At 43.9% G+C, this 15602-nt stretch overlaps 1 protein-coding gene across 1 annotated transcript in view; it reads left to right on the top strand.

Moving 5' to 3' along the window:
* The window catches only part of atad2b (ATPase family AAA domain containing 2B), a 95872-nt gene that overhangs the window by 26756 nt on the left and 53514 nt on the right, over positions 1-15602 (top strand). Inside the window, exons 18-22 of the mRNA XM_048250580.1 lie at positions 279-465; positions 5079-5264; positions 10048-10183; positions 12054-12256; positions 13080-13239. Coding sequence (XP_048106537.1) covers positions 279-465; positions 5079-5264; positions 10048-10183; positions 12054-12256; positions 13080-13239 — 872 coding nt within the window. The remainder of the gene's footprint in view (positions 1-278; positions 466-5078; positions 5265-10047; positions 10184-12053; positions 12257-13079; positions 13240-15602) is intronic.

Raw genomic sequence — 15602 nt, 5'->3', positions numbered from 1 at the left:
CTCATCTCTGATGTGGGGCGCTATGTCCCCCGCTCCTGACATGTGGACCTCCAGTACAAGTCTCTAATTGTCTGAAAACTTCAATTTACTCAATGGCATGTAATGGCAAGTCCATAAAGTGTGTGTCCTGTGTGTTCACAGTGTGTTGAGTGTTTCACTAATTCACGGATTGGGATAAATGCAGAGAACAAATTTCCCTCACGGGATCAAAAGTATATATACTTATACATACTGTACTATGTATCGTGGCATCTCTAGTGTGTATGTCATTTCCACAGGTCTGCCTACATCCAGCCCATGTCGTATCGTCCGCGGCTGCTGCTAGCGGGGCCAGTGGGGTCGGGGCAGAGCACCCACCTGGCCCCTGCCCTCCTGCACCGCCTGGAGGAGCTCAGCACCCACCGGCTGGACCTGCCCACGCTGTACTCCACCAGCACCAAAACACCCGAGGAGTCCTGCGCTCAGGTACACACGCACACACACACACACACATATATATATATATATATATATATATATATATATATATATATATATATATATATATATATATATATGCGCACACACACACAAGCAAGCACACATATACACACACACACACACTAGGGCGGAACGATTTAATTGCATTTGCGATAATATCTCCTCATTACCTTTTGCTGGATTATTGCCATGTCCCTGGTAATCCTGGTTCCTAGTTCCTTTATCTTACTCCGCTGTGCTGCCCTGGTAACTTCGTTAACTTCTCCAGCTGACTATTAAAACTTCACGACTGTTTAGGCTACCCAGCCATTCACCTGTGCTGCAACTCTTGCTGGTAGCTTCGTTTACTTCTCCAACTGACTGTTGGCTGTAGAGTACAGTGAGTGATAAGAGGGTGTATATCCAAGGGGGTTGGTGGTGCAAACATTTCATGTTGCAGTTAATGAATTAATAGAAGCCTAATGTTATCCGCGAGTAGTTAATGAGCAGCAGCTAACCACCAACAATCCAGCTGTTCTAACATTAGCTTCCCAGCTAACACTCTTACATGCAGCTGTGTCCTAACATTAGCTTCCCAGCTAACACTCTTACATGCAGCTGTGTTCTAACATTAGCTTCTCAGCTAACACTCTTACATGCAGCTGTGTCCTAACATTAGCTTCCCAGCTAACACTCTTACATGCAGCTGTGTTCTATCATTAGCTTCTCAGCTAACACTCTTACATGCAGCTGTGTTCTATCATTAGCTTCTCAGCTAACACTCTTACATGCATGCTGTTAACTGCTGATAAGGTCGCCTGTTTAAAGAGTTGTGTCTCCATGATAGACTTTGTTGTGATATGAACATAGTTGGTAATTTGCATGCATGAGTATTGAACTTAATTTGCGCTGCGGTGTTGATGATGCTTTAGTGAACACTGAGCTGAACTGTCCTTCGGCCGTAAGCCGCCTGTGCCCTAAAATTGCTCTGATTCACTTACCGAGGTGTGTGTGTGTGTGTGTGTGACAAGTAGGCTACCCTGGCTGTGTCAGTTTTCTGCCTCTTCATGTAACTAACGAAAGAAGACCATATTTACATGAAATAGTAACAAAATAGAAATGTAATGTGGTAGTCACACTAAGGAGGGGCAGCTTTTCTGGAGGAGAGGACAGTACTTTCTTTACTGAAACATTACATTTCACCCGAAAGCCAGATATCCCTAACTGTTTGTGAGTAGTTGTGATACTACTGTGATTTAAAGTAGTTAAATAAAATCATCTAATGTTATCATAACATAGGCCTGCCCTCCAGGAAACAGTTTGTGAGAGAACAGTTTATGTTTAATTGATCTAATATTGTGTAGGTCATACCAGAGCCATATAAAGGTAGAGTTGCGACAACTCCATTGATGCCAATGTTCCATTTTTTTCCAACAATGGCAGCTAATGGAAGCCTCAAATAGTTCCCGGAAGTTAACAATTAATAATAGCAACAGTGCAGTTACAGCAGTAGAGACTGTTTGTAGCCAACATTTCAGACTCAGATTTACATTCCTTTGCCTCATCCGAATAATAATAATAATAACAGTAATAGTAGTAAAGTAATAGTAGGCTATCACAAGAGCCTAATTATAATAATAAACGATGTATCGACTATGACTTTTCTGCTGCTCAGTCATATCAGTTCAACATCAAATAGGCCTAAATTAAAAGAGGCTAAAAGCCCAATAAATGTGCCACACGTAATAGCCGAATATAAGATACTTGCCTATCCCATTTCAATTAGGCAGCACACCACCACCTAACAAGCTGTCATTAAGTTTTTTGCGTTTAGTAGGCAACTTGACGTGACGTTTCTTGGGCATTTAGCTTCACCATCACGTCAAGTTGTAACGCTCATCTAGGCTATGGATTTAAGTGGCTTAAAGGCAGCAAAAAGTGGGATATAGTGCAACTGCTTCCCAAAACAATTCCTCCATAACTGTGTATTTAATCGTTTGATATGTGGATAACTTTCAGTGGACTAAACAAAAGGTAAAGATTTTGTTATCACAAGGCTAGCTGGTTCGTTATATGGCTTAAGCATATAGCCAACTTTGTTTGCAGCAGTGAAGCTGAGTTTGTTGTTAACATTGTTGGTAACTGTCAGGAATTTAACCCCAACATACAAGAACCACAACACGTAGTATGGCTTTGCCCACAAACTCTGGTACCAAGAGTCTGCTAATGTAAGGAAGAATTCCTCACACCATCAGTCTCTGACTCTGCAGCCCAAAAGCTGTGTCTTTTATTGTACAGATGCACACAGAAAATAGAAAGCAAGGCATAGCGACTTCATTGTGACATACTCTTACCTCACCCACCCACACACACAGACAGGGCATACCTGTCAACACTCCCGTTTTTCCCGTGTTTCTCCCGTATTTCAAGGTCATCTCCCAGCACCCTCCCCGTTTTTGTTATTTCTCCCGAAAACTCCAGTAATTTGCATGGCCATCAAACTTAATTTTAAAATCATTGATGCATTCAGGTTGCCAGATTGTGTATGAAATACACCCTACACATACACGATCACTTAGTTTCAATTTCAACCGTTTTGTCATAGGCTAAAACCTGGCAACCCAAATAAGGAAGTGGGTGCAGCCTGAGTCTCGTCGTAAGGAAGCGGGTTAGATGAATGGCCTCCAGAACTAGCTGTTGAATTTAATTGATTAACACATCACATAAACTGTTATTGAGTGTTGTTGATACACTGAACTTGTTCCCTCGGAACCAAATCTGACAGCAAGCAGCTTTGGAGTTTTGGAAGTAGGCTGCAGGCAGGCAGCTGGTGGATACATAAGTGGCATGCGTAAGGTAATGGTAAAGTAAAAGCAACGACCGAAATTCAGTGTTGAAACATGTGTATGAAACGTATTAAATATGCAAACACAGCTCCGGTATAAACACTGACCCCCCCGAAAAAAAATCTCCCGTTTTTGGAAAGCTAGACATGAGATGGGTGCAGTTCCTGTCTGTCTGCACACTTAACTTGTAATCTCTGTTCTTAGAACTCAGCACAACATTTAACTTGAACTCTCTGTTCTTAGAACTCAGCACAACAATATTTCTGCTTACACAAATGGTTATACAATAATAATAATTTCCTTACAGTAACGTAAACGTTTCTTCAGTTAGCAGCAGTAGCCTAGGCCTACTGTTTTTTTTATTTTTTTTATGTTGCATTCATTTTCATTGGCAAAAGCTAGCCTAATATGCATGAGAACCTATAGATTTGAGGGAGCTGCAGCTTAGCATCAGCACAGTCATATTAACACAGCAGGCACTAGCCCAGTGAAGGATCGTGTAAGCCAATCCACAGAAACCAGTTTCAAACCAAGCTTGCGCTGATATGATGCATGATCACTGATCAAATTGCTATTTTCTGACAGGATGAGCACAAACAAGTTCTCTGAATCTCAATTCTTTAGCCTAGCATCTTAATGCTGTATTCACAGCACGGTGAATGACAAACGGTGACAAAATGCTGTTGTTTATGAGTTCATAGCTGGTTATTTATCAAGGATTATATCACGTTTTATATGTTATTATGATCACTCGCATCGCATTACCATGGGGTTACTGTGTAGGTAATGCTACGGTTAACTTAACATGCCCACCATTACACTGGAGAGATGTTTTAAACTTTTAAACTTTTTTTTTTATTCTCCCGAGACGCTAGCTAGTTAAGGTAGTTCGCTCATTATCTCAGATCAGTGAAGAACTACCAGAGAAAACGGGGAGAAAACTCAAACAAGTTAATGTTAGACTTAGACTAGCTGTGTTACAGTTTCTCGTTGAAAAATTAAAATCTCCATGCGCTTTTGTAGGCTACACGCAGTCTCAAAAACACTGTTTACAGCTCTTGAGTCACGTAATAGGTCATTTTTTTTATAACGATAATTTAGATAGGCCTAGGCTACACTTATGGGGTGGGTGCTACTGCGTTTTTCTAAAGAATCTCCGTCTTGGCTTTGTACAGAAATTAACATAATGTAAAAGCTTATTTAATGCATTCTAATCCATTGTCAATCACTTCCGGGAACTTTTTGAAGTTTACATGAACCACGTGACCTTAACGAATTTTGAACACCCATTGTCGCAACTCTACCTTTATATGGCTCTGGGTCATACTATAGACCCTTTCAACAATAAAAACAAAAACAGTGCTTGAACATTCTATTTGGGCCCCAATCTACTTCCTCTGCATTAAGATAACATATGGAATGTTAAAACGGAAGCCTTGTGGGTCCAACTATGATTCTGATAATGGAACTCTCTTGAAAGGGTCCATAGAACGATTTATCTCTTGTCTTTGTTGAATAATACAGGAGATATTTTTTATCGCAATATCGGTTTATTTTCGGTATTTTTATCACAATATCGGTTTAGATTATTTTTCAAAATAGTTCAGCCCTAAAATACACACACACACACACACACAAACACACATACACACTGGCTCGACCTGCCCATGTGCTCTCTCTCTGCTTGTCACTTTTATATATACAGGTGTGTGAAAATGTTGATGATGTATTGGTAATATGATTGTGTCCTTCTGGCATTGTGTGTGTGTGTAGGTGTTCCGGGAAGCTCGCAGGAGCGTGCCCAGTGTGATCTACATGCCGCACGTGAGCGAGTGGTGGGAGGCTATCAGCGACACGGTCAGGAGCACCTTCCTCACGCTCCTGCAGGACATCCCCTCCCTCTCGCCAATCCTCATCCTCGCCACGGCCGACTGCCCCTACACACATCTGCCTGAAGGGGTGAGACATGAGTGCACACACACAGAGACACAGACAGAGACGCAGAGGCACGCAGAGAGACAGGCACGCAGAGAGACAGGCACGCAGACACACAGACAGACAGACAGACACACAGACAGACACACAGACAGACACACAGACAGACACACAGACAGACACACAGACAGACACACAGACAGACACACAGACAGACACACAGACAGACAGACAGACAGACAGACAGACAGACAGACAGACACACACACACAGACAAGCACACACACTCCTTCATCATGCTGCTGCAGCACATCCAGGACCATCTGCCACTACATAGCTGCCTGAAGAATTGACATATGCGTACATGCACATACACGCACAAAACACACACACACACACACACACACTTGCGTGCATGCACATGCACACGCACACACACTTGCGTGCACAGACACACACACACACACACACACACACACACACACACATTCATCACACTCCTGCAGGATATCCTCTCCCTCTCACTCATCCTCATCCTCGCCATGGCCGACCGCACTTACACACAACTGCCTGAGGATGTCACATACACACACACACACACACACACACACACACACACACACACACACACACACACACACACACACCTTCAGGACTCTTCTCACCTTCACCACACCTGACCACACACACCTTAATTATGTGGAAAACACAGATATTTTTGGCATTAAGCTGAGCCTGCTGTCACGAGCATGCATCAGTTTGGTTTATCATGTTGTTGGTTATTGGGCCATGTCGGCTTATGTTCCGTTTAGACCCAAGGCATTTTTGCCATCAAGTTTCTATATGTTGTTAGTATTTGTGTGACTGGTTTGCAGCTTGTCTTGGCTACAGTGTGTGTGTGTGTGTGTGTGTGTGTGTGTGTGTGTGTGTGTGTGTGTGTGTGTGTGTGTGTGTGTTTGTGTGTTTTCTGGCATACTCAGTGTGACAGCTGTCATCCCAGCAGCCCCCTCAGCAGGGGTCAATCCTCAAATTAGAACCACGGAGCAATGCACACACACACACACACACACACACACACACACACACACACACTCACACACACACATTTCACGCACAGCACATGGCCATGGGACAGAGCACAACAATCACAGAATGGCCCACTCTTTACTAAATGCCTGTTTGAGAGCAACAACAGAACCGCTCTGGCTTTGTAAACCACATGTGATAGAACATCTAGAGAACCTAGGCTACCTAAGCTATATCTGATAGAACATCTGCAGAAACACTCGGTCTTTCTAAGCTACATGCCAAAAGCTGAAGAGAGGGTAACGTTTAAAAGTGAGATATTCCATACAGCTCCTTTCCGAGCTTGCGGTGTATGAAAGTCCAAGTCAAGTCAACTTTATTTATATAGCGCATTTCATACACAGAGGTCATTCAATGTGCTTTACATACACAAAAACAAACAGGAATAGCTGATAAAAGCATAGAAGGGCAATAGTCAAAGAATAGTTTAAAAAGTAAAGAAAAATAATAACTTTATTATTATTATTATTATTATTATTATTAAGTCATAAAACATACAAGGTGATGGTACATAAAAGCATAAAAGCATAAAAGGACAATAATTTAAAAGTGTTTAAAAAGTAATAATTAGAACATAAAAAAACAACATAGAAACTATTCAAATTTTAGCTGAAAGACTTTCCCAGATTTAGAAATGTAAAAAATAAGTGATCAGTTAGCAGAAAGCATTAGAGAAAAGTTTGGTCTTAAGTCTGGATTTGAAACTGGCTACAGTTGGGGCAACTTTGATCTCATTTGAAAGTTGGTTCTAGAGCTGAACTGCATAGCAACTAAACACTGCTTCACCATGTTTAGTTCTAACAGTAGGTTTTACTAACAAGTATTTCTCCTGAGACCTGAGAGGTCTGGAAGGTGTGTACTGGGTAAATGGTACTGTTCCATTTAGTGATTTATAAACAAGCAAAAGCGTTTTAAAGTCAGTTCTGTGACTTACTGGAAGCCAATGCAGGGACTTAAGTAGTGGAGTAATGTGGTCAGTTCTTTTAGTTTTTGTGAGATCTCAAGCCGCTGCATTTTGTATCATCTGAAGCTGTTTGATAGTCTTTTAGGAAGGCCTGTGAAAAGCCCATTGCAGTAGTCAACCCTACTGGAGATGAATGCATGAATAAGTTTTTCTAGATCATGCTTAGACATTAGCCCTCCAAGTTTGGCAATGTTTTTGAGGTGCTAAAAAGCTGATTTAGTTATTGCTTTCATGTGGCTGTTTAAATTTTAGATCACTGTCAATTATGACACCAAGATTTCTAACCGTATCCTTTGCTTTAAGCCCTTTAATATCAAGGAGAGTGACAACCTTAAGTCTTTCCTCTTTTTTACCAAATATAATTACTTTTTTCTTGTTCAATTGAAGACAATTTTGAGACATCCAGTTGTTAATCTTGTCAATACACTGACAAAGAGATTCAAGGGGACCATAGTCATTAGGTGAAAGCTAAGTAAAGTTGGGTGTCATCGGGATAGACATGATTGGAAATCAAATTGTTTGTCCAAGTGGGAGCATATAGAGGTTGAATAATAGTGGCCCCGAGATTGACCCCTGGTGGACACCACAGGTCAAGGACGTTGGTGTAGAGGTACAGTTGCCGATAGCAACAAGCAAACTCCTTTCTTGTAGGTATGATTTGACCCAGTTGATGACTATACCTGAAAGTCCAATCCAGTGCTCTAATTCCAGCAGTGTCCATGTTGTTATCAGACACTGGTATGTCAGGATACCATATGAAAGGAAAAGTCCAATTCACATGCCATAGAGCAATGGCTGAACCTCCCCATAGATGTGATCAAACAACTGTGGAGATGTCTCTTTCTAAACCACGCATAGCGGAACAACCACTGAGACACTCTTTCTAAACAACCAGGGCTCTACACTAACATTTCCAGGAGCACTTGTGCGCCCAAGTTAAAAAATTTAGGAGCACAGACAAAAATTTGGGCGCACAGTCAGTTCTGTACTTCACTTACACATAATCTAACATTACACTGCAGCTAACAGTTAAACATGCCAGTGCACCAATTGCGAAGATTAAGAATGACTGACAACATTTAGGCTACAGGAAACAGGATTTTAAATCTACTTTATTTTCAGTCTGTTCTTTTTTCCTACATTTTGTTAATGTAAAATAATATAATACATTGCCATATTTGCATTCAGCCTGTATATCAAGTATCCTGCCAAATGTAGGCTAATTTATTTATTTGTGAATCCATCTGTAGCTAATCCAAATATGCCTATGGTAACCTATCTGACTGCATACTGAATACTACTACTAAAACAGTCCATTTGCTCTTCCACAAAACCCAACATAGTCTAATCAAGGATATATTTTTTTATACTTTTTTTTTTTATTTGAAATATCTGCATTGATGGGGGCAGATAGGCAAACGTTAGGCCTACTTTCGTTTTGCACTTCAGCTTGTATTCAGTGTAAACAAACAAGAATGCGTGGAAACCTGGAGTTGTCAGTAGCGTTCTACCTTTGAATAAAATGGGAGTATTACGGGAGGCTACTTTTGTGCCTTTTCGCTACAACTATTTGCATATTGCAGCCAATACGTCAACTGGACTAAAAGGCTTGTTAGGTTACCTTTCCTTCTCTCACTGCATTCTCAGAATCTCATCATGTTCCTCCTATATCCGATGACTTCGGTGGATAGAAGAACTAATTTCTTCAATCTTTGCATCTTGGCTGGCTAGTCTAACTTTCCGCTTTTTTCTGCCTCTTGGATTTGATAGAAGCGACTAGCGAAGTCACAACGCGAAACTGCTAACGTTGATGTAGTTTTTATGCTGCATTCGCTGACGCGGATTCTATGGTTTTCACCAGTAATGTTTCTCGATGTTGGGCGTGTATTTTGTAGACAAACATTGACATGGTTAGAAGTCATTCGCACCAGTGCGCCTAAATATTTTTTTGCACTCGCACGCCATAATTTTTACTCGCATGTGCGAGTGAAATGGGCGCACTGTAGAGCCCTGACAACACTCTTTCTCAGCCAACAGTATATACAGTATGTTGTCTCTCTGTCTAAAGTGCTTTCTGGAGTCCAGCCACTGGGTGGCGCTGCTCCTGTAGGCGGCTAGATATAGCCAGATATCTGTGCCTTGTGTCAGTGTTGGGCTCGTTTCCAGCCCTCACCCATTATTCAGGGGGCATTCCCTACCCTTGTCCACACGCCAGCCCTGCGCTGCTCAGGTAAACAGCATCTGCACTGGGGGCGGAGTTGGCATGGGCACAGTACTGAGCTGGCAAGACCAGGTGTGTGCGTGGGTGCAGGTGGCAGTGTGTAGGTGTGTTGTGTGGGTGCAACACACCTACACACTTACGTGAGGTTATGCAGAATGTGAGCCAGAGTATAGTCCTGTGTGTGTGTTTATACAAAGATGTAAGGAGATGGAGTGGACCATCTCTCTTTTTTTCTCTTTCTCTCTTTTTCACAGAAATAAATTTATAATGTTCTGCATAAAATTACATAGCCTATAGTTACACAGCATATTATACATACAGTATATGGCCTGATGAAAGTAGTAGGGGTGCGATTGCACAGTCCAGGCTACTGGAGGCCATCTTTAGTGCGGTGTGTGTGTGTGTGCATGTGTGTTAATTTGTGTTGTATGTAAATGTGTGTTAACCAGGTTATCTCCAACTTCAGTCATGCGTGTGGGGAGATGCTGTGTGTCTATGTGAGTGTGTGATGACGTGTGTTATTGTGTGTGTTCCAGGTAAAGTCCATCTTCAGTCGTGCGCGCGGGGAGGTGGTGTGTGTGAGTCCAGCCGGAGACGAGGAACGCAGGAAGTTCTTCGGTGACCTCATCCTGGTGCAGGCTGCCCAGGCTCCGCCCTGTCGCAGGAACACAGGTGCGCTAGGAACCTGGGGACATCTTTGTGAGGGAGAGGGGTGGGGTGGTGAAAACGGAGAAGAAAGTGAAAAAGTGAAAGTCAGCATAGATAGGCATTGTAAGCAGGGATTGGACAGGCACGTTTAGAGGAGAGGTGTACTCTGGGATGTGGAGTTTGGATCTGTGCACCAGGACCCAGTGGGTTCCTTAGCTTGGTTCCTTGGCTGTGGTCTGGAGTGGAGAGTTCTGATTCTTTCCCTCTTGTTTGAGAGAGAGGGGGGGGCGGGGTTCTGCACTTTGGGGTCCCTGCTCCATGGGCCATGTATGTTCTATGTTCCACATTTTATAATTCATGTTCCAAATCTAGTGTTGTGTGTTCTGTGCTCCATGTTATTTGATGAGGCTGGTGTGAAAGCCCAGGCCCTTCTCTCTCTCACTCTCATCAGGGTTGCGTCACACTCTTGGCTCTCATTTCCTCAGCTAGTGAAGACGGAGCCCTTAATGATCTCTCAGACACACACACACACACACACACACACACACACACACACACACACACACACAGTCATTTTCATTAATGCTGGGCAGCTCAGTCACCTGCTGTCCCAGTGCTGTGATGGGGAGTTTGGCTTTTGCCTCTGCTGGCGACGTTCCCGATCCCCACAGTAGTCTGTGTATCAGTAGCCTTTGAGTTTGGCCATATGTCTCTTCCTCCATCAGAATCTCTGCATTCCTGTCCTTTCCTTGTGCACGGGGACCTCTCAGAAGGACTCAAGTTGACAGCGTGGGGGGCGGCGGCGTCTTTCATATGGAAATATGAGCACTGCTGGTGCCTCCCAGTGATGATCAGCAGGGGGCATTTCCTGGGGTTTCCGGTCGGGGGTCCCCTTAAATAAAAGAACAGGCCCCTTTTCACTTCCACACACCTCTGCTCTCTTCTCCTCTCCACTTCTCTCCTCTCATTTGCTCTCTTTCCTTCACCTTTACTCTTCTGCCTCCTCTCCCTTCCTCCTTTCTTCCCCCTCTCCTCTCTTCTCTCCTCTCTCCTCTGCTCCTCTCTTCTTGTGTCCCAAGGCTGCCCCATGCCAAGCGCTCTCACTGGCTCTGATGAGCTGCCCGTGCCCCATTAGCTGTAATTAGGCTCACCCGACACATAGCTGCCAGCCCCACTCACTCTAAATGCTGGGGACAGCCTGCTGCAGCTGAGAGGAGAGGAGAGGCATGCTCTGGGCTAGACTTTGGCTCAGACTAGTGCACCATTTTTTTTGCTACACTGATGCTGGACATCTTAATGGGATGTTTATCACCACAGACAGGTGTAGGTGCATTTGAAGCATGTGGTTGAAGGCCGTTAGTCTACAGTAGTTGGCAGTTTGCTTGTTAGGAATTATTCAGATATATTGTCGGAGCCTTGTGGGCATAGATACAGCCAGCTCTGTCCATGTCTTGCCATTCATCTGAGCTGTCAGCATTCACTGGTTATTGTAAGAAGGTTCTTCTCAGTATTGACTGCTGGAGGTGTTGGCTACAATGATGACTGGCAGACAGAGGTGGAGAGATAAGGGTATTGCAGCGCAAAACACAGAAACCCATGTGGCCTCTGCTTTGCTTGTTAGACTCCCACAGCATTAGACTCCATTCACATTCACACCTGGGCAGAAAGATCCAATCGTAGACATTTCATTCCTCTGATGCCAGATGTGTACAGCCTCAATCCGCATGCAATATCTTATCATTCTTTTATGTGTGTGTGTGTGAGAGAGAGAGCGAGAGAGAGAGAGAGATGTTAACTCCTTGTCTCTGGCATTGGATGTGTGTGCAGTGGAAATTCTGGAGGTGCATGTGTGTGAGAGAGAGAAAGAGATGTTAATTCTCTCTGTCTCCTCCAGCAGTGGGTGTACCTGCGGTGGAGGTTCTGGAGCTGGAGGAGGTGGAGGGCCCGCGGCAGCTGTCTACAGAGGAGCGCCGCCGTCTGGAGGAGCAGGAGGAGAACACACTGCGCGAGCTGCGCCTCTTTCTCAGGGACGTCACACGCCGCCTTGCTACCGACAAGCGCTTCCTCATCTTCAGCAAGCCCGTCGACATCGAGGAGGTGAGACACACACACACACACACACACACACACACACACACACACACACACACACAATGCTGAACATTATTATTTTATAGTTGACCTTGGTATTAAAAGTAACTTATGAATACTTTGTGCTTTATTTATTCACATTTTAATGCTTTATTAAAATGTGAATAAATACTTCACAAATTAAAAAAGTATGTTGTTAATTACTATTTTACCTGGTTGCATCACCTGACGAAGCGTCATGTCACGTCATTGACCCACACACAAGTGTTTCTGCTTCTTCAGCATGGCCATTAACATTGAGGAGCTGAGACTAGGGCTGGGGCGGTATGAATTTTGACTTAAAAGACTCCTTTCCTTAAAAGTCTACCGTAACCTCTGCATTACACATGTGCAGGCCAATGTTTCACAGGATTTTTTTTTTTTGCGGTGATTACTGTGCCGATGCACGCGCCATATGACTGCGGTAATGCGGTTACCGTCCCAGCCCTAGCTGGGACACATGCTTACACACACACACACACAAACGTACACACACACACACACACACACACACACACACACACACACACAAACGTGCACACACACACACACACACACACACACACACACACAGACAAGCGCTTCCTTCTCTCTAGCAAACCCATTGGCACACTTACACTTATGCACACCCATGCATTCTCAAACACACCCACACGCACACACACACGCATGCATGCACACACATGCACACAAACACACGCACACACATTTCCACACTAACACATTTGCACACAAACACATTCAGTCACACACGCACACACACTCACCAATGTCGACTCTCTCCTCTCAGGTGGCAGACTATCTGGAGGTCATACGGCAGCCCATGGATCTGTCCACCATCATGACCAAGATTGACACACACAAGTTTCTCGTTGCCAAGGACTTCCTGTCCGATGTTGACCTCATATGCAGCAATGCGTTAGAGTACAATCCCGACAAGGACCCAGGAGGTAAGCACACACTTGCGCACCTGCAGTCACACACACACACACACACACACACACACACACACACACACAGACAGACTTACACACTCACTCACTCAACCTTGAGTAAAATCCCAACAAGTGCCCCGTGGGGGTAAGACTACACATACACACGCACACTTAAACACGCGCACACACTTATGCTGTGTTAGAATACAATCCTGACAGGGACCCTGGAGATAAGCCCATACCCTCACAGCTTCTTTAGAAGTCAAAGGACTTGCTTTCAGTCCTCAAAGGATAAGGAGTGTGGGGCGGTATGTACATAACCTACAGTTCAGTATGCAGTATGTGATGTCTATTTCATATTTATGCAGAAACGCATTGCTCTCCCCTGTGATATGGCTGGTATGGTGTAGGAGCACTGGAGTAGTTGTCAAGTGCCAGCCTCTCTCAGTTTTCTGCCATCTGGAATAAATCATAGATGCTTCCCTCAAAGGCTTCACAGAGCTGCAACTGTCAGAGGTTTATAGGGGGACAATGATTTCTGAGTGCACACAGATTTTTCATTTATTTATTGTGGTTGTAGCTTGATAAAGCTAGTGGGGACTGAAGCTACTGATAATGTGTCTCTGTTAGATCTTGGCACATTGAGAAGTTAAAAGGATGTGACATGCTGGAGATCTGTACTGCTATCTTAGAGTTCCTTTTTTAATGGATGTAAGAGGCGTCATGCTTTTGTTAAAGTAGATGCTGGATCACGGAGTGATGTTTCACGTGTTGTGATTCGACTTTTGTTGCCATGAGAGATTGGCACCCCATTAGAATTCTTCTTTCTCCACCAGACGCTGTATAAAGCTCTTACCCACTCGTATATCATCATTCATATTGATTAACTGCTACTCCAAAGTGATTGCAGAAACATTAACTTCTGGGAGTTTGGTGATTCCCATTTTCCCCAAAACACTTCTTGGACACCACAAAGACTGAACCGCTCACACTCATTAGCGCACACACATTAGCCTCCCACAATGCATTTGGGTAGCCCACAGGGCTCCAGACAGCCATACTGTAGTGTCCCATAGGCCCCATCTTGGCTCCAGTGGGCACCATCTTGGCTCCAGTAGGCTCCATCTTGACTCCTAGGCGCCGAATTGCTTCCACTGGGGCTCCATTTAAGCTCTCAGGCTGCGTATAGTATGTGTGGTTCCAGTAAGACTCAGTGGCTCCCTGTCTCACATACGGGAGGGAGACATCACGTCATCTTCACGCCGGTATCGACGGCAGCGAGAGAGCAGGGTAAAAGGGGCTTAATTGTGCGTTTAAGGTGATATTGAACGGCTTTGAGAACCAGCTGATTTCCTGTTACAATGCGTGAATGAACTCCATAATGTGCGTGGTGGCAATGAGTTTTGTTTTTGAGCAGCCAAGCGCCTGAAAAAGCGTCACGCCTTCATGGAGAGCCTTATTAACTCACCAACGATTCAATTTCAGCTCCTCATCCGTGGGTGAATTAGACCATCACCTCAGGACATTTGCTGCAGTTATATATGTTTGGTTGTTTGTTTGTTTTTTCGATTTGTTTATTTATTTATTTATTTATTTATGGAAAAGTGAAATCCTGTTTGCCAGGGAGAGCATTGGATTTTTAAAATACTGCTGTTGCTGACTTAGTAAGTAAATCCATCCTCATCACCATTGCAATACTCACGAACACACACACACACACACACACACACACACACACACACACACACGCACACAGTGATCACTCTTTGACCTAAATCAAGAGCTCAACAACTCACCCTCTTTTCTGTCTCTTTTTGACTCGGAGATTAACAAATACTAAGACCGCATGAAGCTAATTAGGATTGCATAATTTATTCATTTAGCTTTTCCACCAACACACGCATATACACACACACACACACACACACACACACACACACACACACACACACACTCACAACCACACACAAAGACACACGCACACATGAATATGCACAAACATATACGTACACACACACACATACATGCATACACCCCCCACACACACACACACACACAAACGCACAAACACGCAACACAAACATCCAACACGCACATCCTGTTGGTCCGTGTTCCCTTGAGTGTGTTGACATGTTGGCAAGGTTGCCATGCGTGTCATGGAGCAGATTTCAATTATTCACATTTCTCTGGCAACTGTAAAGGCACACTAACACTCGGCGGACAATTAGCAATTAAACACACACGCACACATGCACGCACGCGCGCACACGCTCTCTCAGCATCAGTGGGCCCTTGCAGACACTTGCAGTATTGCATACACATATGGGATGCCACAATACCAAATTGTAGACTGAACGGGTATAAGAACTAATTTCCCA

The sequence above is a fragment of the Alosa alosa genome, chromosome 8 (assembly GCF_017589495.1).
Source record: "Alosa alosa isolate M-15738 ecotype Scorff River chromosome 8, AALO_Geno_1.1, whole genome shotgun sequence".
NCBI classification, from domain to species: Eukaryota; Metazoa; Chordata; class Actinopteri; order Clupeiformes; family Clupeidae; genus Alosa; species Alosa alosa.
Note: the sequence above shows the minus strand (reverse complement) of the source record. Positions and strands in the feature narration are given on the sequence as shown.